The sequence below is a fragment of the Doryrhamphus excisus genome, linkage group LG2, assembly GCF_037039965.1.
Source record: "Doryrhamphus excisus strain RoL-2023G ecotype Guam linkage group LG2, RoL_Dexc_Guam_v1.1, whole genome shotgun sequence".
Classification (NCBI taxonomy): domain Eukaryota; kingdom Metazoa; phylum Chordata; class Actinopteri; order Syngnathiformes; family Syngnathidae; genus Doryrhamphus; species Doryrhamphus excisus.
This window is the reverse complement of record NC_136358.1, coordinates 8143803-8162540: the sequence shown is the minus strand read 5'-3', so window position 1 is coordinate 8162540 and position 18738 is coordinate 8143803. Positions and strand designations below refer to the sequence as shown.

Genomic DNA, 18738 nt, shown 5'->3' with positions numbered 1-18738 from the left:
TACGTAACCTTGCTGTTATTTGCTTTTCTAGACCACCTACAGGAGACCCGGTGGTTAATTGGAGCATATTATGGTATGTCTGGCTGCATGGTTAAATCTAAATTATTCAGACATGTTATAAATCACGTATAAGGTGCCTGTAAGTGTGGTTGAGGTCTTGACAGTGTCACGGGTGTAATTTGCATATTTAAAAACAACAAAAAAACAAAGGGAGAGGATAAACTTGTGTTACACTCACAACATTCTGTCCGAAATAGCATTTGTGTTCATTCTCCTTCATGTCCAAATACAGACAAATGTGACCTCAGCCATGATTAAGATGGTGCTGAGGAGCATAGGAGAGATGCCAAGCATAAATATATCCACGCTGCCAGACGAACAGGCCCGGATCGGGGCGTAAACGGACACCGCCGCTGGATCACCGTGGGGGATTTTCCTGTCCCAGAACCCACCCCTCCACACTCTCTGGGTCGGGAATAGCAACACCCAGAAGGCTGTAACCTCGCTCGTGACACAAAACCAGGTCAATCCTGCCTGATCCTTTGTATGTGTACAGTATGTGTGTAATGATTGAACTATGGATGGGCGGATGCATCCATGTATCAATAAAGAATATAGAATCGATACTACAGTAACATGATTGATATTTCTCAGTTCTCATCAAATGTCTTTGTGTTTTGCTTAATTTAGACTGCTCACAATAGTAAGAACAATCTTTATCCTGTTGTTGATCATGATTATACAAATTAAAAGATCATTTGAGAATGTCAAACAAAAAGTATCGAATCAGTATCAGTAACCCCGGCCCTGTATTTACTTGGTATCGGATTGATAGCAGAAGTTGCAGTATGCCCCAGTTCTACAGTGAGCATAAGCCAAACTTTACACTCAAATATCCTGTTGGTTAAAGGAAAACCGGGGAAAACTTTCATAGCTGAATAATGACAACACAAACAAAAGCAGAACTGTACCAGCTTTGTTTCACTTCCATATTACACATTAGACTGTGGGATGTTTATTGTATGTGTGTGCGGCTGTACGCATGAAAGCAACTGCACGCGTGGGCAGCCACTGCATAAACATAACATACTGCATTAACATCGACGGAGGCACTTGATTGGATGCAGCCATGGCAGCTCATAGAGAAAGAGAGGGGGGTTGGTGGGGGAAGGTGGTTGGAGGTCAGCACTCCTTCAGATGGGATTCCCTTTAAAGGAACAGGAACACCCGACAACCTTCGTCGCTCAAAACAAACACTGTTTTATTTTGGATGCTGTAAAAACAAATTGTCAGTCGGAGGGCCTGTTGCTGCACACTAAAGTCACTGCTCCACGACAGCCGCTAGGTGTCTCTGCTGAGCCGACACCGCTGAAGACAAGGGAGGGAAGCTGAGGCCAAGATTGCTGCCACGGCAACACCAAAAGACAACGCCTACTTATTAATTATTCATATGGGAGTGCCTCCAGCCTGTTTCCCTGGTAACGGCCACTCTCTTAATCTGCTGCTTTGAGATCAGGGGAGATTCCCGACATCCTGGTCTGACCTGTAGGTGGCATGTGGAGGCCTCCTCAAGCCGGTTGCGCAGGTTTACTTTTTGTTGTTGTTGCTGAATGGGAGATTGATCTATGTGGGTAAAAGTATGTGGACACACCTCCTGATCACCACGATCCTTTTGGAAAGTTAGTGCTCAAGACATCCAACTCGGGGCCTTCTTCTTCAACGGCAGACTTCCCTTTCATTTTCACTTCCTGTTCGTGTAGTGGCCCGAAACTTTCAGGCATACAGCCATGTGACTCACATAATTTTTGGACTGTAAATTACTGTAAATGTGTGGTGCCTCCGATGGTTTGTGATCAAATGCTTTGGAAGACAAACCACTGCAGCATATAAGTAATACATAAAGTACACAGTATACTCGGAGTGTGAGAAACTATTGTGATATTAAAACGTGTTTAGAGAAAAGCTTTTCGCAAGAATAGAACCAATCATCTCTACCACCATCTACTCCTCACTAACATCTGGATTTGTTCCTTCTTCATTCAAAATCACAATCTCTCACTTCATCTTCCTCAACAGACTTTCCTCCATCGACAACAGCCACACCCCCCTCAGCTGGTTTCATTCTTATGTCTTAAGCAGGTCGCACTCCTTTCATCAAAGTCCCACATATGTCAGTCCTCCCCTGTTACCACAGGCGTGCCTCAAGGCTCTGTCCTAGAACCCCTCCTCTTTATCATTTACCTTCTCCCTCTTGACAAAATCTTCTGTAAACGTAACATCTATTTCCATTGCTTTGCAGATGACACCCTGCTCTACCTCGCAAACCAAATTCCATCCCAAACAGAAGCCCTTCTGGTCAGTGTGAAGTGTCTTGTCCCAGACACACAAATGACCAACGGCCATGACTGGGTGGAGGGAACGAGGATCAAATCGGCAACCTTTCAGTGTGTGGACAAACTGCGCTACCTGCTGAGCCACAGCCGCCCCAATATTAAAGGGGGTCTATTATGGTAGTTTTTTGACCCATTGTATTAAGTTGTGGCTATAGTTATAGAGCAGCTACACATAATAACCAGCACAGAAATCTGCACCTATTCAGCTGTATTTCTTTGGATTTCGTGGTTCCCGTGAAAACTGTCGGTTTTCATTTATTCCACCCACAGCCCGACTCCAGGCGCGCCCACTCTACTGTGGTTGGTCACAATGCCGAGGGCATAGAAACACTTCCAGTTTGTGCCACTAACACTATTTAGTAGTTAATAAACGGTATGAGGGCTGCACGGCGGTCGAGCGGTTAGTGCGCAGACCTCACAGCTAGGAGACCCGAGTTCAATGGGTTATCACACTGATAAACCACTCTGAGCAGCTACAGCAAAAACAAGTAGAGGAGAAAAAGTTCACAATAGTGGTACGCTATGTCACCTGTAAGACAAAGCTGAGTTTTTGTATGTATGTATAACTTGTTAGCATACATACAAGGGTTGGTTTACAAATTGTAAAATATCAAAAGGAGCCCCGCATCCTTTGATTTTTCAGTACAGTGCTTGGACACCACTGGTTTAAAATCATGTTTGCCAAGCATCTTAGCAACTACCTCTACAGTATATCATTGTCTAAGCCACCATTTGTCTAATGATTATAAAACTAGTAAGTGCATCACATGGATGACAGTATGTTTTCCAAAGCATTTAGACCACAACCCATAGGGGGCGCCACAAATGCCATTCACCCAACAGATTGTTACTCATCCAAGCATGGCCACAGGACACAGAAGGGCTAATGGCTGGAGTTATAACAGATGGGTGGGCATCTGTAGCCGGGAATACTCCTCTGTCTCGAGGCTGAGATGAATCCCCCCTACTGTGCTGGTATCATCACCGCCCCATCATCTTTCCTGCTATCACTTCCAGCGGTCGCCAGCCAATTGAAACATTGAATTCCTCCTCCTTTGAATGTACCTGTCACCCAATGATAAGAAAGTGACATAGCACAACAAGAGAGGAAGAAGACATATATATATATATATTTTTATTCTTAAAAGAGTTAATCTAAACCCACTGATCAGCAGAGGTAAAAAAAAAAAGAAACAAACGATCGCCCTCAGCACCGGAAACCTGTGTGTTATTTCGCTTTTATTATCGCCAAGCAGCAAAGACATTAAGCCTCGCTGGCTTTCGGGTGCAGTCAATAACCATGCAGCAGAAAACATTCCATTAATTTGAAACCACAAGAAATATTGCCAAGTCCCCCACCTCCACACGCACCCCAACCCTCTCTATTCCACAGCAGCCACTACTCCAAGACTAAAAAGTGCAAAATCACTGCTGCTGCTTCTCTGACAGCTCATGTTAAAGGATGTAAATGGGGGCGAGTGCAGAGGTCAGAAAAGTGACGGACAGCTCCTGCAGGAAATGGCCTGTGTGCAGAAAGGCAAAGCAAAAAGAACTGTAAAGCCTAACTGCGTGTGCTTTAGAATTATTTTGCTCCCCCCCGCCCCCGCCCCAAGTTTTCCCCTGCTACCGTCTCCTTTTATTGACAGCGAATGCACTCAATCCCACCCCTTGTGGAAAAGTCTCATTGGTCTTTTAGACGGCTAGTGCTGGATTGATGGAAGCTAGCGATACCTCCACCCTCCCCGTGGAAGATTGATGTGCACACTGGATAGCCCATCAATCAGCGACTATATGCTCGCAGGGTCCCGGTGAGATTCGAAAAGCAGGACAATTCATTACTGAGGCTTTGATTCAACCAGTGGACCCCACCCACGTGACTGATTAAAGGGGCGGATAGGACTGGATTGGCTCACTGGTCTAGCTTGAATTACATAGAGTGCGAGCCCAGGGAGCCAAGATATTTTGAGGAAATCCATTTAAATGGTCTCATATTATTATATTTTTCAACAATTTGGAGCGCTTTGTCTACTTTTTAGCAGTAAAATAAGTATGAGAGGATTTAGTGTTGAGCGTATGATCCATGATCATGGTTGAATAAACAAACAAGCTAAGAATAGTCCGTCCACATTTTGCCTAGTGAGCTAGGCAGTGGGATCCTGATCTGGAACCAAACACTGGAAGGTGGTGGGGTTCAAACTTCATTAGGGTGTTCAGGCAGGCCCACTGATAGGCCCATGACACCTCCAGAGAGCTGACCGGCAACACTGGCTCCCCAGGTGTGTCCTCCTCTGCTGTGAGCCCAGCAAGGCTCCTTACGCTTCATCCATTTTACTGTTGCTTTTAAAAAAATAATTTTACAAATATTCTTTTTCAAATATTCTATATTCTTTCATTAGGGTCGTGGGGTATGCTGGAGCCTATCCCAGCTGACTTCAGACGAGAGGCGGGATACACCCCAGCCAATCACAAGGCACATATAGACAAACAACCATTCACACTCACATTCATATCTATGGACAATTTGGAATCGCAAATGAACCTAGCATGTGTTTGGAATGTGGGAAGAAACCAGAGTACCCGGAGAAAACCCACGCATGCACAGGGAGAACATGCAAACTCCACACAGAGATGGCCGAGGGTGGAATTGAACCCTTGTCTCCTAGCCGCGCTAACCACTCGACCGCCGTGCCGCCTGGGAAGCATACTGCAAATAAATATATATACATACAGTATATCACTCCTTCCCTGGTGTATTTCATTTCCTGTGGTCTGCCTGCGTTTGCACCCCCAATACAGCAGATGCTGTGTTTTCTCCAGGGAGAATGGGAAAAGCGCTGACTCAGGGTACTGATCTTATTGCAGTTTGAACATGACATACCACATGTGTTTGGACCGAATGAGCTTGTTTGTAGAACCAAAGGATCGATTGAAGTGTGCCTGTGCTGCTTAATAGCTTACCTTTGTTGTTGTAGACGTCAAGGTAGTTGGGAGCGGAGAAAATGGTGATAAGGGACGGGAAGCCAGTGGTCTGACTCTTTCTGTACATGCGATATCTGGGAGGGAAGACAAATAAAATAGCAGATGAGTGTTGTTCAATGTGACTGTTTGCTTCATCCCTGGGGGTATGATTAGTATGGTGTCCTGTTTTTACCAGTGTTTGTCTAGTAAAGTGATGTATCAGTGCGGGGTGGGGGGATCATGAAGACACCCCATGAGAGTAAAGCCCCATATTAGCCCCTCAAGTACATTGTATGGCAAATTTCTAACTGTGCTGACTGAGCTTGTTGCTCTGTATTCTTTCTGATTTATGCTCCACAAAGCACCCATGCTGCAACTTTTAAAAATATGTTTTTCTTTTTAATGCGGCATTTTTAAAGTGTAGAATAGTGACTGTGTACCACTCGGGGGGCTGCAGCCTCATGTGGCAAGGTGTCCCATGTGACCATGCTGTGGGAGTGCAGCAGTAAACAAGAGCGCTCGCAGAGAGCAGACCACTGCCAAGCCCAGACAAGCCAGTTGCTGTGTAGGGTGATCAACAATGGCTATTTTGCATTTTAAATAAATGACAAAAAAAGGCCATATTTGAAAGGAAATAAACAGAAAATGACCTTCCGTTGGACATCACATATATATGGCATTGTAACAGATAATACAATAAATCAATAACATGTTTTTGTTTTGCAATGTTTTTATTGGACAGGTGACATGTCCCCGATGAAGTGACTATTTAACAATGTTCTAAAAGTAAGATGAATTTTGACAGAAGAGGCACTAAAACACTTGCCTTTCAAGTGTTGGCTGTTTGTGTCGTCAGAAAGGAAAAACCTTCCCATGGACATAACGTCTGTGACCCGCCCCTGGCTTGCTGAGCCTTCGTGTACGCCCAAATGAAGGTTTCACTACACATCATAAAATGAATCCTGGAGCTCTGCCGAGTCAGTCAACTACAGACATGGGACCTTCATGTTTGATCATTAAGGTTTTCTTCCGTGAATAAGCTAACCTTGGTGCTTGAGTGGTCGCGCACACGGCAATGCTAGAGTACCTAACATCTGTGTCGTCCTGTCCCAATCCTACAGACACACAAAGCGGCATTCCTAGTAGGTGTCAAACCTGTGACCCGCAGCTGCTTTTTTATTGGCCCATTCTAACAGTATAATTAAACTTTTAAAAAATCAACAGCAACAAAAAACCCAATATAAAATTGGTGCAAAATACAATGATTTTTTGAGTGAGACAAGTGACAATAAGTGACTTGAAAGTGAAAAAAAAATACATATATCAATGACTGTAAGAAGGAAAAATTATATTCATATCACTTTTCAACATGATCTACATGCATCATTCTTGTCAAATTCCACTTCCTTTTTGTTTTTGTCCCACACCACCAAGCAAAAAACGCCCACAACTCACCCGGCATCCTGCGCTTCATGGGCCCGGATGATAGATAATAAATTATTGTGATGTAGGAAGTCGCAAACGGCAGGGTAGCTGCAGAATAAAAACAAAAAATGAATTCAGTTTATTTCCATATCAAGAAAAGTCAGACAAGCATGGTGAATACGGCCGCTGGCTGTAAAGTACTGTAAAGTACAGCCAGTGGGAACATTTTAAATAGTGTATTTTATTTTAAATGGAACTTTAAATGTCAAGTGTGACACATGAGTAACAGCTTTCTGAAAAGAGAGGGGGGCCGGGGGGGCGGCACATCGCCTGAGAGTGATGGAGTGTTTTTTATGCTCATGATGATATTGTCAGAATAAAGAGATCCAAAAGCTCACTTTAACTCCTCCAATGGAAACATACTTCAGGATACTATTCTCGGTTCAATGGTCCTCAAGTGTTGGTTGTTAATTTTCAAAGGAATTTTAAAGGTTATTTGCTACAGATTCCTACAGATTTGACGTTGCAAAATTCCATACATTTTCAAGACCAATTTTGTTATTCGACTAACCATTTGATTTAAAAATGTGAATACCCCCTGACATGTGAATAATATCTTTCTTTTAGACCTAACAAAATATTCACACACACATCTGATTTGACTGTTATCGACATTTATCAACATTATTTCCTCTTTTCTGGTATGTTGTGGACCAAACTACAAATTTTTGTGTTTGGTTCATATTGATTTGGTCCATCTAGTGCCTAACCAAGGCACCGAACTCAATTCGAAACAACAAGCTTCAGATGAACTGACAAAGAAAAATCATCATTAGTTGCATCCCAAGTATCATAAATAGGTGAACCCAAAAAGTGAGCCCAAATTGTCCTGTAAATCCCAACTGCCAGTGTGATGCCAATTAGGATGAAGGGGGCACTGATAAAAACAACACTCAAGAATGCAGAGAAAGTGGCAGGAGATTAAGTGAGATGCTGGTACAACACTTGGGAGCGTCCCGCCACTAATCAACTATCTTGTCATGGGACAATACTATAGAAAGTCAACTTGGATATACTACCATTGGGTATGCTAGTGTGCTTGTACAGCATTATACATTACAATCCATTGAAAATGAGTCAACACAGTGATGGCAACACAAGTGAGTAACAAGATAAGAGTCATGCATGATCTTGTAATTCTCTACCAAAACTCTAAGGACCATGTTTTCCTAAAAGTGAGCAACTACTAGTAGTAGTTAACAATGGTGACTGAAGCAACATCCAAATCATTGTTAAAGCAGGAACTAATAATCCACGTTGAACATCAGTCACATTTATTATGCAGGTTGCTCATATTTCGATCACATTTATAGAACTGCTCATAATTGCATCTTGAATATTACTTCACTGAGACACGCCTCAATTTGCACAGTTGTGTCTTTTGTTTTGGAAAATTTTGGGTCGTGTTCACCTAAAACCAGAAAAAATATATTACTTAAGATATATTACATAGTCTTCCTCCCACATTCCAAAAACATGCTAGGCTAATTGGTGACTTCAAATTGTCCATAGGTATGAATGTGAGTGTGAATGGTTGTTTGTCTATATGTGCCCTGTGATTGGCTGGCGACCAGTCCAGGGTGTACCCCGCCTCTCGCCTGAAGACAGCTGGGATAGGCTCCAGCACCCCCGCGACCCTCGTGAGCAAAAAGCGGTAGAAAATGAATGAATGAATATTACATAGTCTGTTTTGATATTGACACATGTTTTGGGGGGGGGGGGGGGGGGGGGTTGAAGGGGGAGTAACCAGCCGCCTTTGCCTATTCCGGCCCTAGAACATAAATCATCCTTTAAGTATATCCAGGTTTACTTTCTACAGCATTGTCCCAAGAGAGAATATAATAAAATGTTTGAAATTGAAGTACTGCACTTATCATTGATCATAAAAGCTGGCTAATGGGATCTTCAAACGCTATCTGCAATATCAGGTATCTGCGGCAGAAAAATGCATACTTGGAGACTACAGGCATTTCTGCTGCATGGCCACGGGCATGCCACTGCCAAGGAAGCATCACTCAGGTTGTAATGAACGGAGGGGACTGCCGAACGCATTAAGAGGGAGGGCTACGCCTGGTGGCTATGTGCCAGCTCATTACAATCTATGGCAGCCAGAGCGGCCTGCTTCTTGCAATTCCTATGTTTGTTCAGTTACTCGGCTCAATTTAAGTTAATGTGGGCTACATAAATCCTGCCAACACACTCTGGAGGGGTGCTCGGCTTTCCTCCGCCGCTGACTGTAGAAGATTAAGAATCTGAGGACACGGGAGATGATTATTTGGCAGCAAGGGGTGATTTATAAGCCATGGGGGTGTTTTCATTTCTACATACGTGTGAGACAACTATACTTTAATGTAGACTCCAACATGCTGCCTTGTACGAGGTAAAGCTACTTCTGTTCTTTTAACTACAAAGACACCCAAAATGTACACCGCTAGCCAGCCCATTTCATGAAACAAACAAACAAAGAATGTCTTGCCTATAGAAGTAGGAGCAGCCTCGCACTGTGTTGTGTGTGAAATGCTCCTGGCTCTTCTCATTGCCAAAGTCCTCCAGGGGGTCGGACCACAGCAGATCACACATTGGCCCGTACGCTGGGGGCTCTTTGAATCTGTCTAGCTGTGGAGGGAAACACTCTTTGTCAGCGGGATTGAACTAACATTCTCATGTTAAAAGAAATCAGTAAATTTAGCGTCAAAACTTGCGCTCCTGCTATAAAAAACAGTGATTCTCAACTGGTGGGTCAGGACCAAGGATCGACCGGTACATCGGCCGGGCCGATATATCGGGCCGATATTTGCGTTTTTTCCCTTGTATCGGTATCGGCCGATACGTGCGTGGGTTCGCCAATGTATTTTTCCACTGCATGATTTACAGTCAGGCATCCGCCCCGTCACACTGCGGAAGAGCAGTCATCACATCAATGCTAGATAAAACTTAAACTACGACAGAAATGTTTTGCACATGGTTGAATATTTATTCCTTTTAATGCTGGTAATGCCGTTTAAATGTGTGTTTAAGAAAGCTGAATCCTACTGTGTTCAGTGTTTATGTTTCAATAAATATTTGATATCATGGTCATTTCTTCATGTAAAATGAGGGATCAAAAGCAGTATCGGCCACAAATATCGGCCATCGGCTAAGGGTGATGGAAAAAAATCGGTATCGACATCGGCCCCCAAAAAACCATATCGGTCGATCCCTAGTCAGGACCCAAAAGTGGGTCAACAGAGCTGTTGTCAGTGGGTCGCAGTTCTATGCCTAGGCATAGATAAAATGACACTAAGTCCATGAATGCACCATGCGTTCTTGGCTATGCTATTCCCTGGCTATGCTTCATATTTATGGGTGAATGTGCCATCTGTCCCGACACAAAGCTGCAGATATCTGCTGGAGAACAGCACGCCATAAAGAGAGGAAATCACCTCAAACAATTGATACTGAGTGGCGACAGTGGGTCCTGCAACCAAAACCAGGTGAGAACCACTAATATAGAGGATGTTTGAGTGGTGTTTTTCCTTAAAGACTGTCTTACGTAAGATAATTGACTGGTGTTCTTGTAATAAAAAAATTCTGAAAATGTGGCACCCAGAACCATTTAGCCCACAAGCTCTGTTAAAGACTAGATAGGGAGATCTGGGCCAACAGTTTGAAGTGTCTTTTTGCTGCGACGTGATTAAAAAATCAGTTATTTTTGGGGGGTTGAATTGTTACATATTATTGCTTAGTCAAGGCAGAAAGAAGAACGACGTGCCATAGGTAGCCTTCATTACTCAGCATGAACAAAGCTGACACTCTTTTAAAGCCATAAAACAGCAACGGGTTCTGCTTTGAGCCAAGGCTCGGTCTTTTTCGGACAAAAGATGGTAGATTAGTGCCTGGCTACCCTGATGGACACTTGAATGGAGTATTTTGTATTATGCATGCTCTCTGATTAGAGCCTGAGAATCCATTTGATTGAATTAGAGCTGTATCCAAGTCTTCAAGCTTTTTTAATTAGTGGAAGAATCCATGGTGTGCTGTGTATCATACTACAGTATTTCTTACTAGCAACTGCTGCTCATAAAAATAGATAGAGACTATCTTTATGGAATAAACATTGATATCTTGCACATACTTTCCTGATGTCGTCAAGATTTGTGATTTCTGGAGAAAGTCCTCCATGTACACACAGGAACTGCTGGTTCATTAGTGCAGCCAGGGGAAGGCAGTCGAAGGCGTCCATACATGCGTCATACACCCTCTCTGAATACTTAATTCTACCTAGAATATAGATGGGGAAGCGGGGGTTTAAGAGGCAAAAGCATACCAAGGCAAAAAACTTTCACCTACTCAAATTTTCTTGGTTTTCCCAAGAAATATATAGTCATATGAACATACAGTGGAATTTGGTTAGCGTCATTAATCCGTTCCAGAAGGTCAGACTCCTAACTGAAACGTACTCTAACCAAAACAGTTTTCCCATAAAAAAGCAATGTGAATCCAACTGATCTGTTCCAGAAAGCCTAAAATATTAACAAATTATTAAAGCTTGTCAATCCATTAGAAATTGCAGGAGGTCATTACATGTTACACGGTGTTATCTCAATAAGAACACTAAATTCATCACACAGCAACTCAACACCCAAAAGAAATACCAGAGAATTATACAAACATATACGATACCACTTAAAAATGAAGTGTTTATGTTTTCCCATAATGCATTGCGTCTGAACATCGCATTCATTGGGCCGCTACAATGACGCCAGCCTCGCTCTGGGATTCGAGCGCCTCTGACTCCCTCTGGTGAGCAGAGGCAGCATTGCAGGACCATCCATCCATTTTCTATGCCGCTTGCCCTCCTATGAAATGCTTCAAACACAACGCTTTGTGGAAAAACGTGAGGATAAGCAGTACAGAAAATCGATTATCTATTTTTAAACTTGTTTTGGTAAATATTTGTATATTTATTAGATATTCATTTTGAGTATTAAGTTGCTGTGTGATGAGTTTAGCGTTTTGAGTATGATGAAACTGTGAGTCAGGCTGTTATATTGAGTAATGACCTCCTGCAATTTCCAATAGATTTAGAGTAAATACAATGATGGACAAAATGGATGAATAAAAACACTTAATTAAGGATGGGCACAATTAATCGATGATCCATAATTGATTTTTTTTTTCAATTTTTCGACTGTTTAACAGAGCATGTTAACATGCTTATTTTTCTTGACAAAAACCAGTAGGTTAAGTAAGCTATAGCCCAGGACAGTTACCACGATAGCCTTCATGTAAACCTATAGGTATAATGTGTTATTGTTATGTGGGATCTCCCTCTCTCAGCTGTGCCTTTTGGCAAAAAAAAAAAAAAAAAAACAAGCTACGAGTCTACTTTGTTCTTTTATTAAATGACGATTAGTTAATAATATGTTTTATTTTTGTGTTTAAAAGAGGCGAAATGTAGCCGATTTATTTTGTTTTAGAGAATAGCCTATTGGCTCTTATTTTGTTAAGATCCAGAGTCCTGACGCCCACACATAGGCCTATTTCTACTGTTTAACAGTTGCACATTTAAATTGTAAATTGCGCAAGTTGTGGATTAAAGTTCTTCTTAAATTATTATTATGCTTTTTTATTCTGTCTAAAAGAGGCAGAATTTTAGTTTGAGAATATAGTACTGTCACTGGCTTTTATTTTGTGAGGAGTGTCAGCCCGACGCCTCACGGTGTATTGTTTAACAGTTGCACATTTAAACTGTAGCCTAAATTGTGCAAGAGGATTGTTGGATTAAAGGTTCTTCTTGAAATAAATTCTTCATTGAGAAAAATCAGACTGCCTGTGGTATTTTTAATTATTTTTTCAATCAGACATTTCTTAATGATTAAATCGATAATTGATCGTTAATTGTCATGATTATCGATCAAAAAGTTTGTCGAAACACCCATCCCTACACTTAAGGTTACCAGACTTCTACCTTTATTGATTACGTGTTGTTAGCAAAGCAGCAAGATCAACACTTTTGTGTTTTCCTATTCTTTTAAATAGCACTGGTCATACACTACTTGTCATACACCAAATTATCTTGAGATATTTGTATGTAATGAATAAATCACATATGGAATACAGGAAATGAAAAAATGTACTGCAACAGCTGTGGAAGAGACGGGAGGGTAGGATTAAATAAGCTCTGCTTCTTCCCACTCCTTTTGGACATGTGGAAGTGTGATTTGAATTATGGATAATAATGTAAAAGGGCTTATTCAGTTGGGATATAAGTTAATGTTCATGTTGAAATCACTGTCTTTACTGATTTAAATGTGGCAACCGGGGTAGCTCATCTGAGTTTTATATGACTTGACTCGTGTCAGGTGTTTTGGGACTTGCTTGAGATATGCATACGAGTGACTTACTCAACCTCTGTTCAATAGTATTTCTCACCTCACCTCAAGTGTCTGCTTTCTTTTGATTCTGTCTGCAATTTAACCCAAAATGGAGCCAAGGTGAGCTGAGAAACATCTATTAAATTCAGAAACAACTCATGGCAATGAATGGTGACGGTGGCGGCCATGCTTTGGTGTAAATATCTGGGAAAAAAACACGCTAACCGGGGAATACGCTAGCCAAGCTTCCACTGTACTTAATTCAACTGATTCCACACTACAAGTCACTTTGACTGCATATTTAATAAAGAATGAAAAGGGGACTACTTACATTCCTGCTTAAATGTGAAATACTCGGTTAAATGTCTACATTCATGGTTCCCACGCAGCAAGAACAGTGTTTTGGGGTAGAGGATCTTTAAGGCCCACAAGTACAGCACACACTGCGGACAAAAGAAAAAGGATAAAACACAAAGCGTGATGGCTTCACAGAGTGGCGTCTGCTTATGATGAAACATTCATGCAGTACATTTTGTGGCTTGTGGTTGCACAACGAGCTTGAGAGGATGACAAACCTACAGAGAAGCCATTACTGTATGTTTTATTAATAAAAGCCTAATGTGGCAGATGATGCAATAGCAGGAGACTTATACAGTAGCCTTCACATTTCAGCACCATTTCTATGACAGTATATCTTCTCAAGGAACAATACTATAAAAAGTAATAAGTAACTCTAAAGTACTTTAGAGTAGTTAGTGTACAGCTTGAATAGCAGCAGCGGGAACAAAGATGAACATGTCTAAATTGTGTCCTTAGTGTTAATATTTAGGGTGAGCACCATTGTTATCCAGCACTGCCTTAAGCCTCTTGGGCATGGACTTCTCCAGAGTTGCACAGGTTGTTATTGGAATCCTCTTCCACTTCTCCAGGGTGACATCACAGGTGGAGCATGTTAGATTTCCATCCACTTAAGGATGCTAAACTGTGATAAGTTGTGGGGGAGACATACTTGGCCACTCCATCACCTTCAGCTTCCTCAGTACTCTACACTTCATCTTGGTGGTGTGTTCGGGTGTGTTGCCTAATTTGTACTTTACAATGTCGTAGCACATGTTGGAAGTCATGTTTTCCCTCAATGAACCGCAGCACCCCGGTGCCGGCAGAAGTCGTGCAGTCCCACAGCGCAACACTACCACCCCCATGCTTGAGATGATTACAATGGTACCTCGTTTAATGTTCGCTCCCAAAATTTTTGCTAAAATTGTGCGTTGGCTTGCGTTTGCCTGCTTAGTGCCCAAAATACCATCCAGTTTGTTTACATCCTGGAACATGCTATCAAGACGAAATCTCGCAATACTTTCAGGTACTCACTTTCAGGTACTTTGTAATTATTTTTCCATTATTTTCAAAATGCAAAAATATATAATTATCATCTATAAAAAGTGCTTTGAGTTAACATTTACAGGTGTCTGGAAGACATTATTCAAGATTTATGTTATTCTCTGAGAAAATTTTGTTTGGTTAGAGTCCGTTTTGGATTGAGTCGGACATTCTGGAAAGGATCAATGACGTTAACCGAGGCACCATTGTATCTTCTACTCATTTGTATTGTCAGCTATTTAGACAACAATGGCTGTTTGTTGTCATTTCAGTGGCTAGTAAACCTGCAATATATTGCTATACAAGCTGACTACGCTCAAGTATATCAGTATATATAAGTTTACTTTCTAGTGTCGATCCTTGGGAAGATATAATGTGATATAGTTATGCGATAATATCTATCAGCTATGAATAACTCACTTCAATACTGAAATACCCTCTGTCGACGTAGTCCCCCAGGAAAAGGTAGCGTGTGGATGCAGGCGAGCCTCCCACTTCGAAGAGCTTCATCAGGTCAAAGAACTGCCCGTGGATGTCGCCGCACACTACAGGTAGAACATAAGAGGAGAGAAAAAACAAGACATGAGGAGAACAGCACATAAAAGCCTCCACAAGGCTGCCTATTTTCCAGATTCCACATCCACACTGTCTGCCACAGGAGCATAATGGATACATTGTTTAGCATTATGGACCCACTGCAAACTGGTGGCTCAGACTATTATGTGACACACAAACAAAGTACAACAAGACAGTGTTGCAAAAATGACACAGATGAGTTTAAATGGACAGATTTAAAACTATTTTGTGCTCTGCTTCTCCACCATATGTCTCTTTCTACTGGGGACCTTGAAGCGATTCACCAGACTTCATCCGAGCATTGGCAAAGGCACTGAAGGTTCATTGGCTGAAAGTGCTGGAAAACATGTCACCCGCCCTTGCAGACAGATTCTCGCTAGGAGAAAACCATGGCCGTGGTGCTGAGAGTCTTTTACACACACTTGAACTCTATGGAATACCTCTCCTGAAGCTGGGTTGATCCAACTTGACAAAGGCAAACTAAACTTTGCAGGGAATTTTGCCGATTATAAGAGACATGAACATGTCTTTCTCTTTTCTGTGTGTTCAAAAGATAAAAAAACAGATTAAAAAAAAGAGACTGCTCCTTGCTGAACATAATGGGATACACCTATGCCGCCTACAAAGACCGCTAGCAAAACACCTCTTAAAACCTCCAACAAGGTTTTACGGTTTTATATACAAGCTGTGATCATGTAGTATAGCAGTATTCATAATAACTTGTAATACTTACAGAATTTTGCTGTATTTTGATAATTTTTGCATCATTCCGTTTCTTATTTTCAAACCACTTTTACTATGTTGACGGAATTTTGGTGAAATTTTCATACACATACATTTTAGAATTATCATCTCTTTTCCTTAAGTGAATCTACAAGCTAAAGCTACACATTTGTTCCTTGTGACAAAAAAATGTCCCATTGAAAATGTTTTGAGTCTACATTTATCTGGCATACACTAATGCAATATTAATATTGTTTAATGTGGATTACAGGCCTTCAATGTATTATTTGTATTGAGTATTTGTCCAACAGATGACGTGCAACAAAACTCCTTTTACTGGTTTCTGCAATTCCCATTGCAAATGGGAAACAAATGCGATATGCAATATTTTTATCAGTTTATCAGTTTTTGGAAGCTGACATTTTTTTTTCCTTCGGACCTCCAAGTTTTGTTTTAAATCTGAAATGAAAAAAATAAAACAACAACAACAACAATAATCTACATATTCTATAATAATAGAATAATTATATATTATAATAACTATAATGATAAAATAATAATAAAAATAAAATACTCCTTGACATGACATTTATGGATATAATAAAAAACAATTAAATTTAAAAACATTGGAATTATGTAAACATACTGGCCTTTAACAAGCCCAAAAATATTCAAAAATATTCAGGACCTTGTGAGATTAAACTACGATTTCTAAAGTTCAGATAAGTAAATAAATAAAAATCGATTGGATCATTATGTAATGTTAAAATCTCATAATCGTAGAGCCAATATTGTGTGTCATTTCATCTCGTAAATAGTGTCTTGTGACACCCCTGCTATATATATATATATATATATATATATATATATATATATTTATATATTAGGGATCGACCAATATGTTTTTTTGGGGCCGATGCCGAATTTTTTCACCCTTAGCCGATGGCAGATACTGCTTTTGCTCTCTCAATTTACATGAAAAAATTACAATGATAACAAATATTACAGGTCTCAAATATTTAAAATATCACAAATATTGACTGAAATGTAAACACTGAACACAGTAGGATTCAGCTGTCTTAAACACACATTTAAACGGCATTATCAACTTTAAAAGGAATAAATATTCAACTATGTGCAAAACATTTCTGTCATAGTTTAAGTTTTATCTAGCATTGATGTGATGACTGCTCCTCCACAGTGAGACGCGCCTCCACACACACACAAACACATCACACCAACACAATTTAGTACGATATATAAAACCTTTCTCTAATCATTAAAGTTGGTGTTGTGCACGATAAAGACCTCTCATAAGCAGACACGGCTGCTCCAATTCCTTCTGTGTGTGCGCGTGCATGCTCAGAGAGCGCACACACATAACACTATACGCATTTAACCTCGGCCCGGCGTTGGCTGAATGAAACTCCTACAAACACCATGGGACTGAATTGCCAACGTTGCCATTAAAGCGGTGTTGGTAACAGCTGTACATATTAGCCTCCAACTACATCAACATCTCCCTAATTCCAACGGTAGGCACAACATTCCTGGTTGTCAAACCCACAAACTAAACTATATTGTAGCGTCGCTGGGAGCACTTCCTGGTTCCCAGCGTAAAAAGCAAGCTTATTCTTTTACTTGTGAAATAAAAATTGTTCTGTGCTTTAAAAGACCTTCAAGCACCACAACATTCTCAAGCACGTATATTGCATGCACTTGGCGTTCATGTTTCCTATTTCAAAGCAGGTGACAATATTTCAACTAGGTTTAACAGTTAGAGGCTAATTAAAAGTTGAAAACGTGCCCTTGTTATGATTCACCATTGGGGGCGGGGTACCGCGACTGCGTGCGTTGCAGGGTCCTCCGGCAACACAAAGCTGCCCGGTGGATGCCTGTCTATAAATCATGCAGCGGAAAAATATATCGGCAAGCACACACGTGTATCGGCCGATACCGATTCAGGTAAAGAACGCAAATATCGGCTGATCCTTAATATATATACCGTACATATTTCCTTCATATACATAAACACTACATGCATACATTAATAAATGATTGCCATTTAAAGTAAGAACTTTTGCAGCAGTTTTGCTCCACCATGGTAAATGGGAGACTGCATTTTAAGGACCTCTTTTGGGTTAAATATTTAGAGAATTGGCAAAAATGCCACACGACGACAAATCGTTTTAGATCGGATTAGAAATCGGATTGTTTCCTGTGACCTCCGCGACCTCATGCTCTATTACTCCCTGGGGGGTCAGGGGGAGGCCTGTGATTTGCGGCAACTGCTGCCAGTTGACAGCATGAGGTGGTCTGATGAAAGCCGGCTGGGTCAATTGGGTGGCTTCTGTAAAGGTTAGGTCACAAGGTCACTGATTAACATTTCACCTGAATAAAACCAAGTGCATGTACAGTGTACATTCAAAAGCAATTAGCGTCCTAAGTTTGGTATTTCCTTGCAAAAAAAAACATTCACAGCATTTTACAATGGGTATCAGGGAGCTGCCAAAGATCCCCCCAAAAAGTAGAAGAAGAAGAAGTATCTCGCAGAGGCACCCAATTAGAGCAAGCTGGAGGACAATGCTGGAGAGCAATTATCTCCAGTTATGATTCTCGTGAGACACAGCCCTTAGAATTTTATTATTATTTTTTTTTTTATAAACCCACACTGTGACATACTTTGATTCTAAGACAAAAAAAACTAATAGAAAATTGAGCCTTTGAGGCTATTTGTGTCCAGTTTCTAAAAATGTCCCTTTTTACAATCAAGCCAACAGTCACTACAAACAGTATCGCAATGGACTATTTCTGATGTTTGAAAACGCTTCAGTAACCACGTACTTTGGTTCTCTTCTTTTTGCCCA

The 18738-nt window shown here is 41.0% G+C and overlaps 2 protein-coding genes across 4 annotated transcripts in view; both read right to left on the bottom strand.

Annotated features, from left to right (window-relative positions):
- LOC131125032 (protein phosphatase 3 catalytic subunit alpha) overlaps nt 1-18738 on the bottom strand; it is a 70318-nt gene that overhangs the window by 11812 nt on the left and 39768 nt on the right. For all 3 annotated transcript variants that reach the window (XM_078797089.1, XM_058066145.2, XM_058066146.2), the window contains exons 3-8: nt 14993-15117; nt 13524-13635; nt 10951-11096; nt 9313-9452; nt 6807-6884; nt 5352-5446 (exon numbers count right to left, since the gene is read on the bottom strand). In XM_078797089.1, coding sequence (XP_078653215.1) covers nt 5352-5446; nt 6807-6884; nt 9313-9452; nt 10951-11096; nt 13524-13635; nt 14993-15117 — 696 coding nt within the window. The remainder of the gene's footprint in view (nt 1-5351; nt 5447-6806; nt 6885-9312; nt 9453-10950; nt 11097-13523; nt 13636-14992; nt 15118-18738) is intronic.
- The window catches only part of plaa (phospholipase A2-activating protein), an 80650-nt gene that overhangs the window by 33499 nt on the left and 28413 nt on the right, over nt 1-18738 (bottom strand). The gene's annotated exons all lie outside the window — the stretch shown is intronic.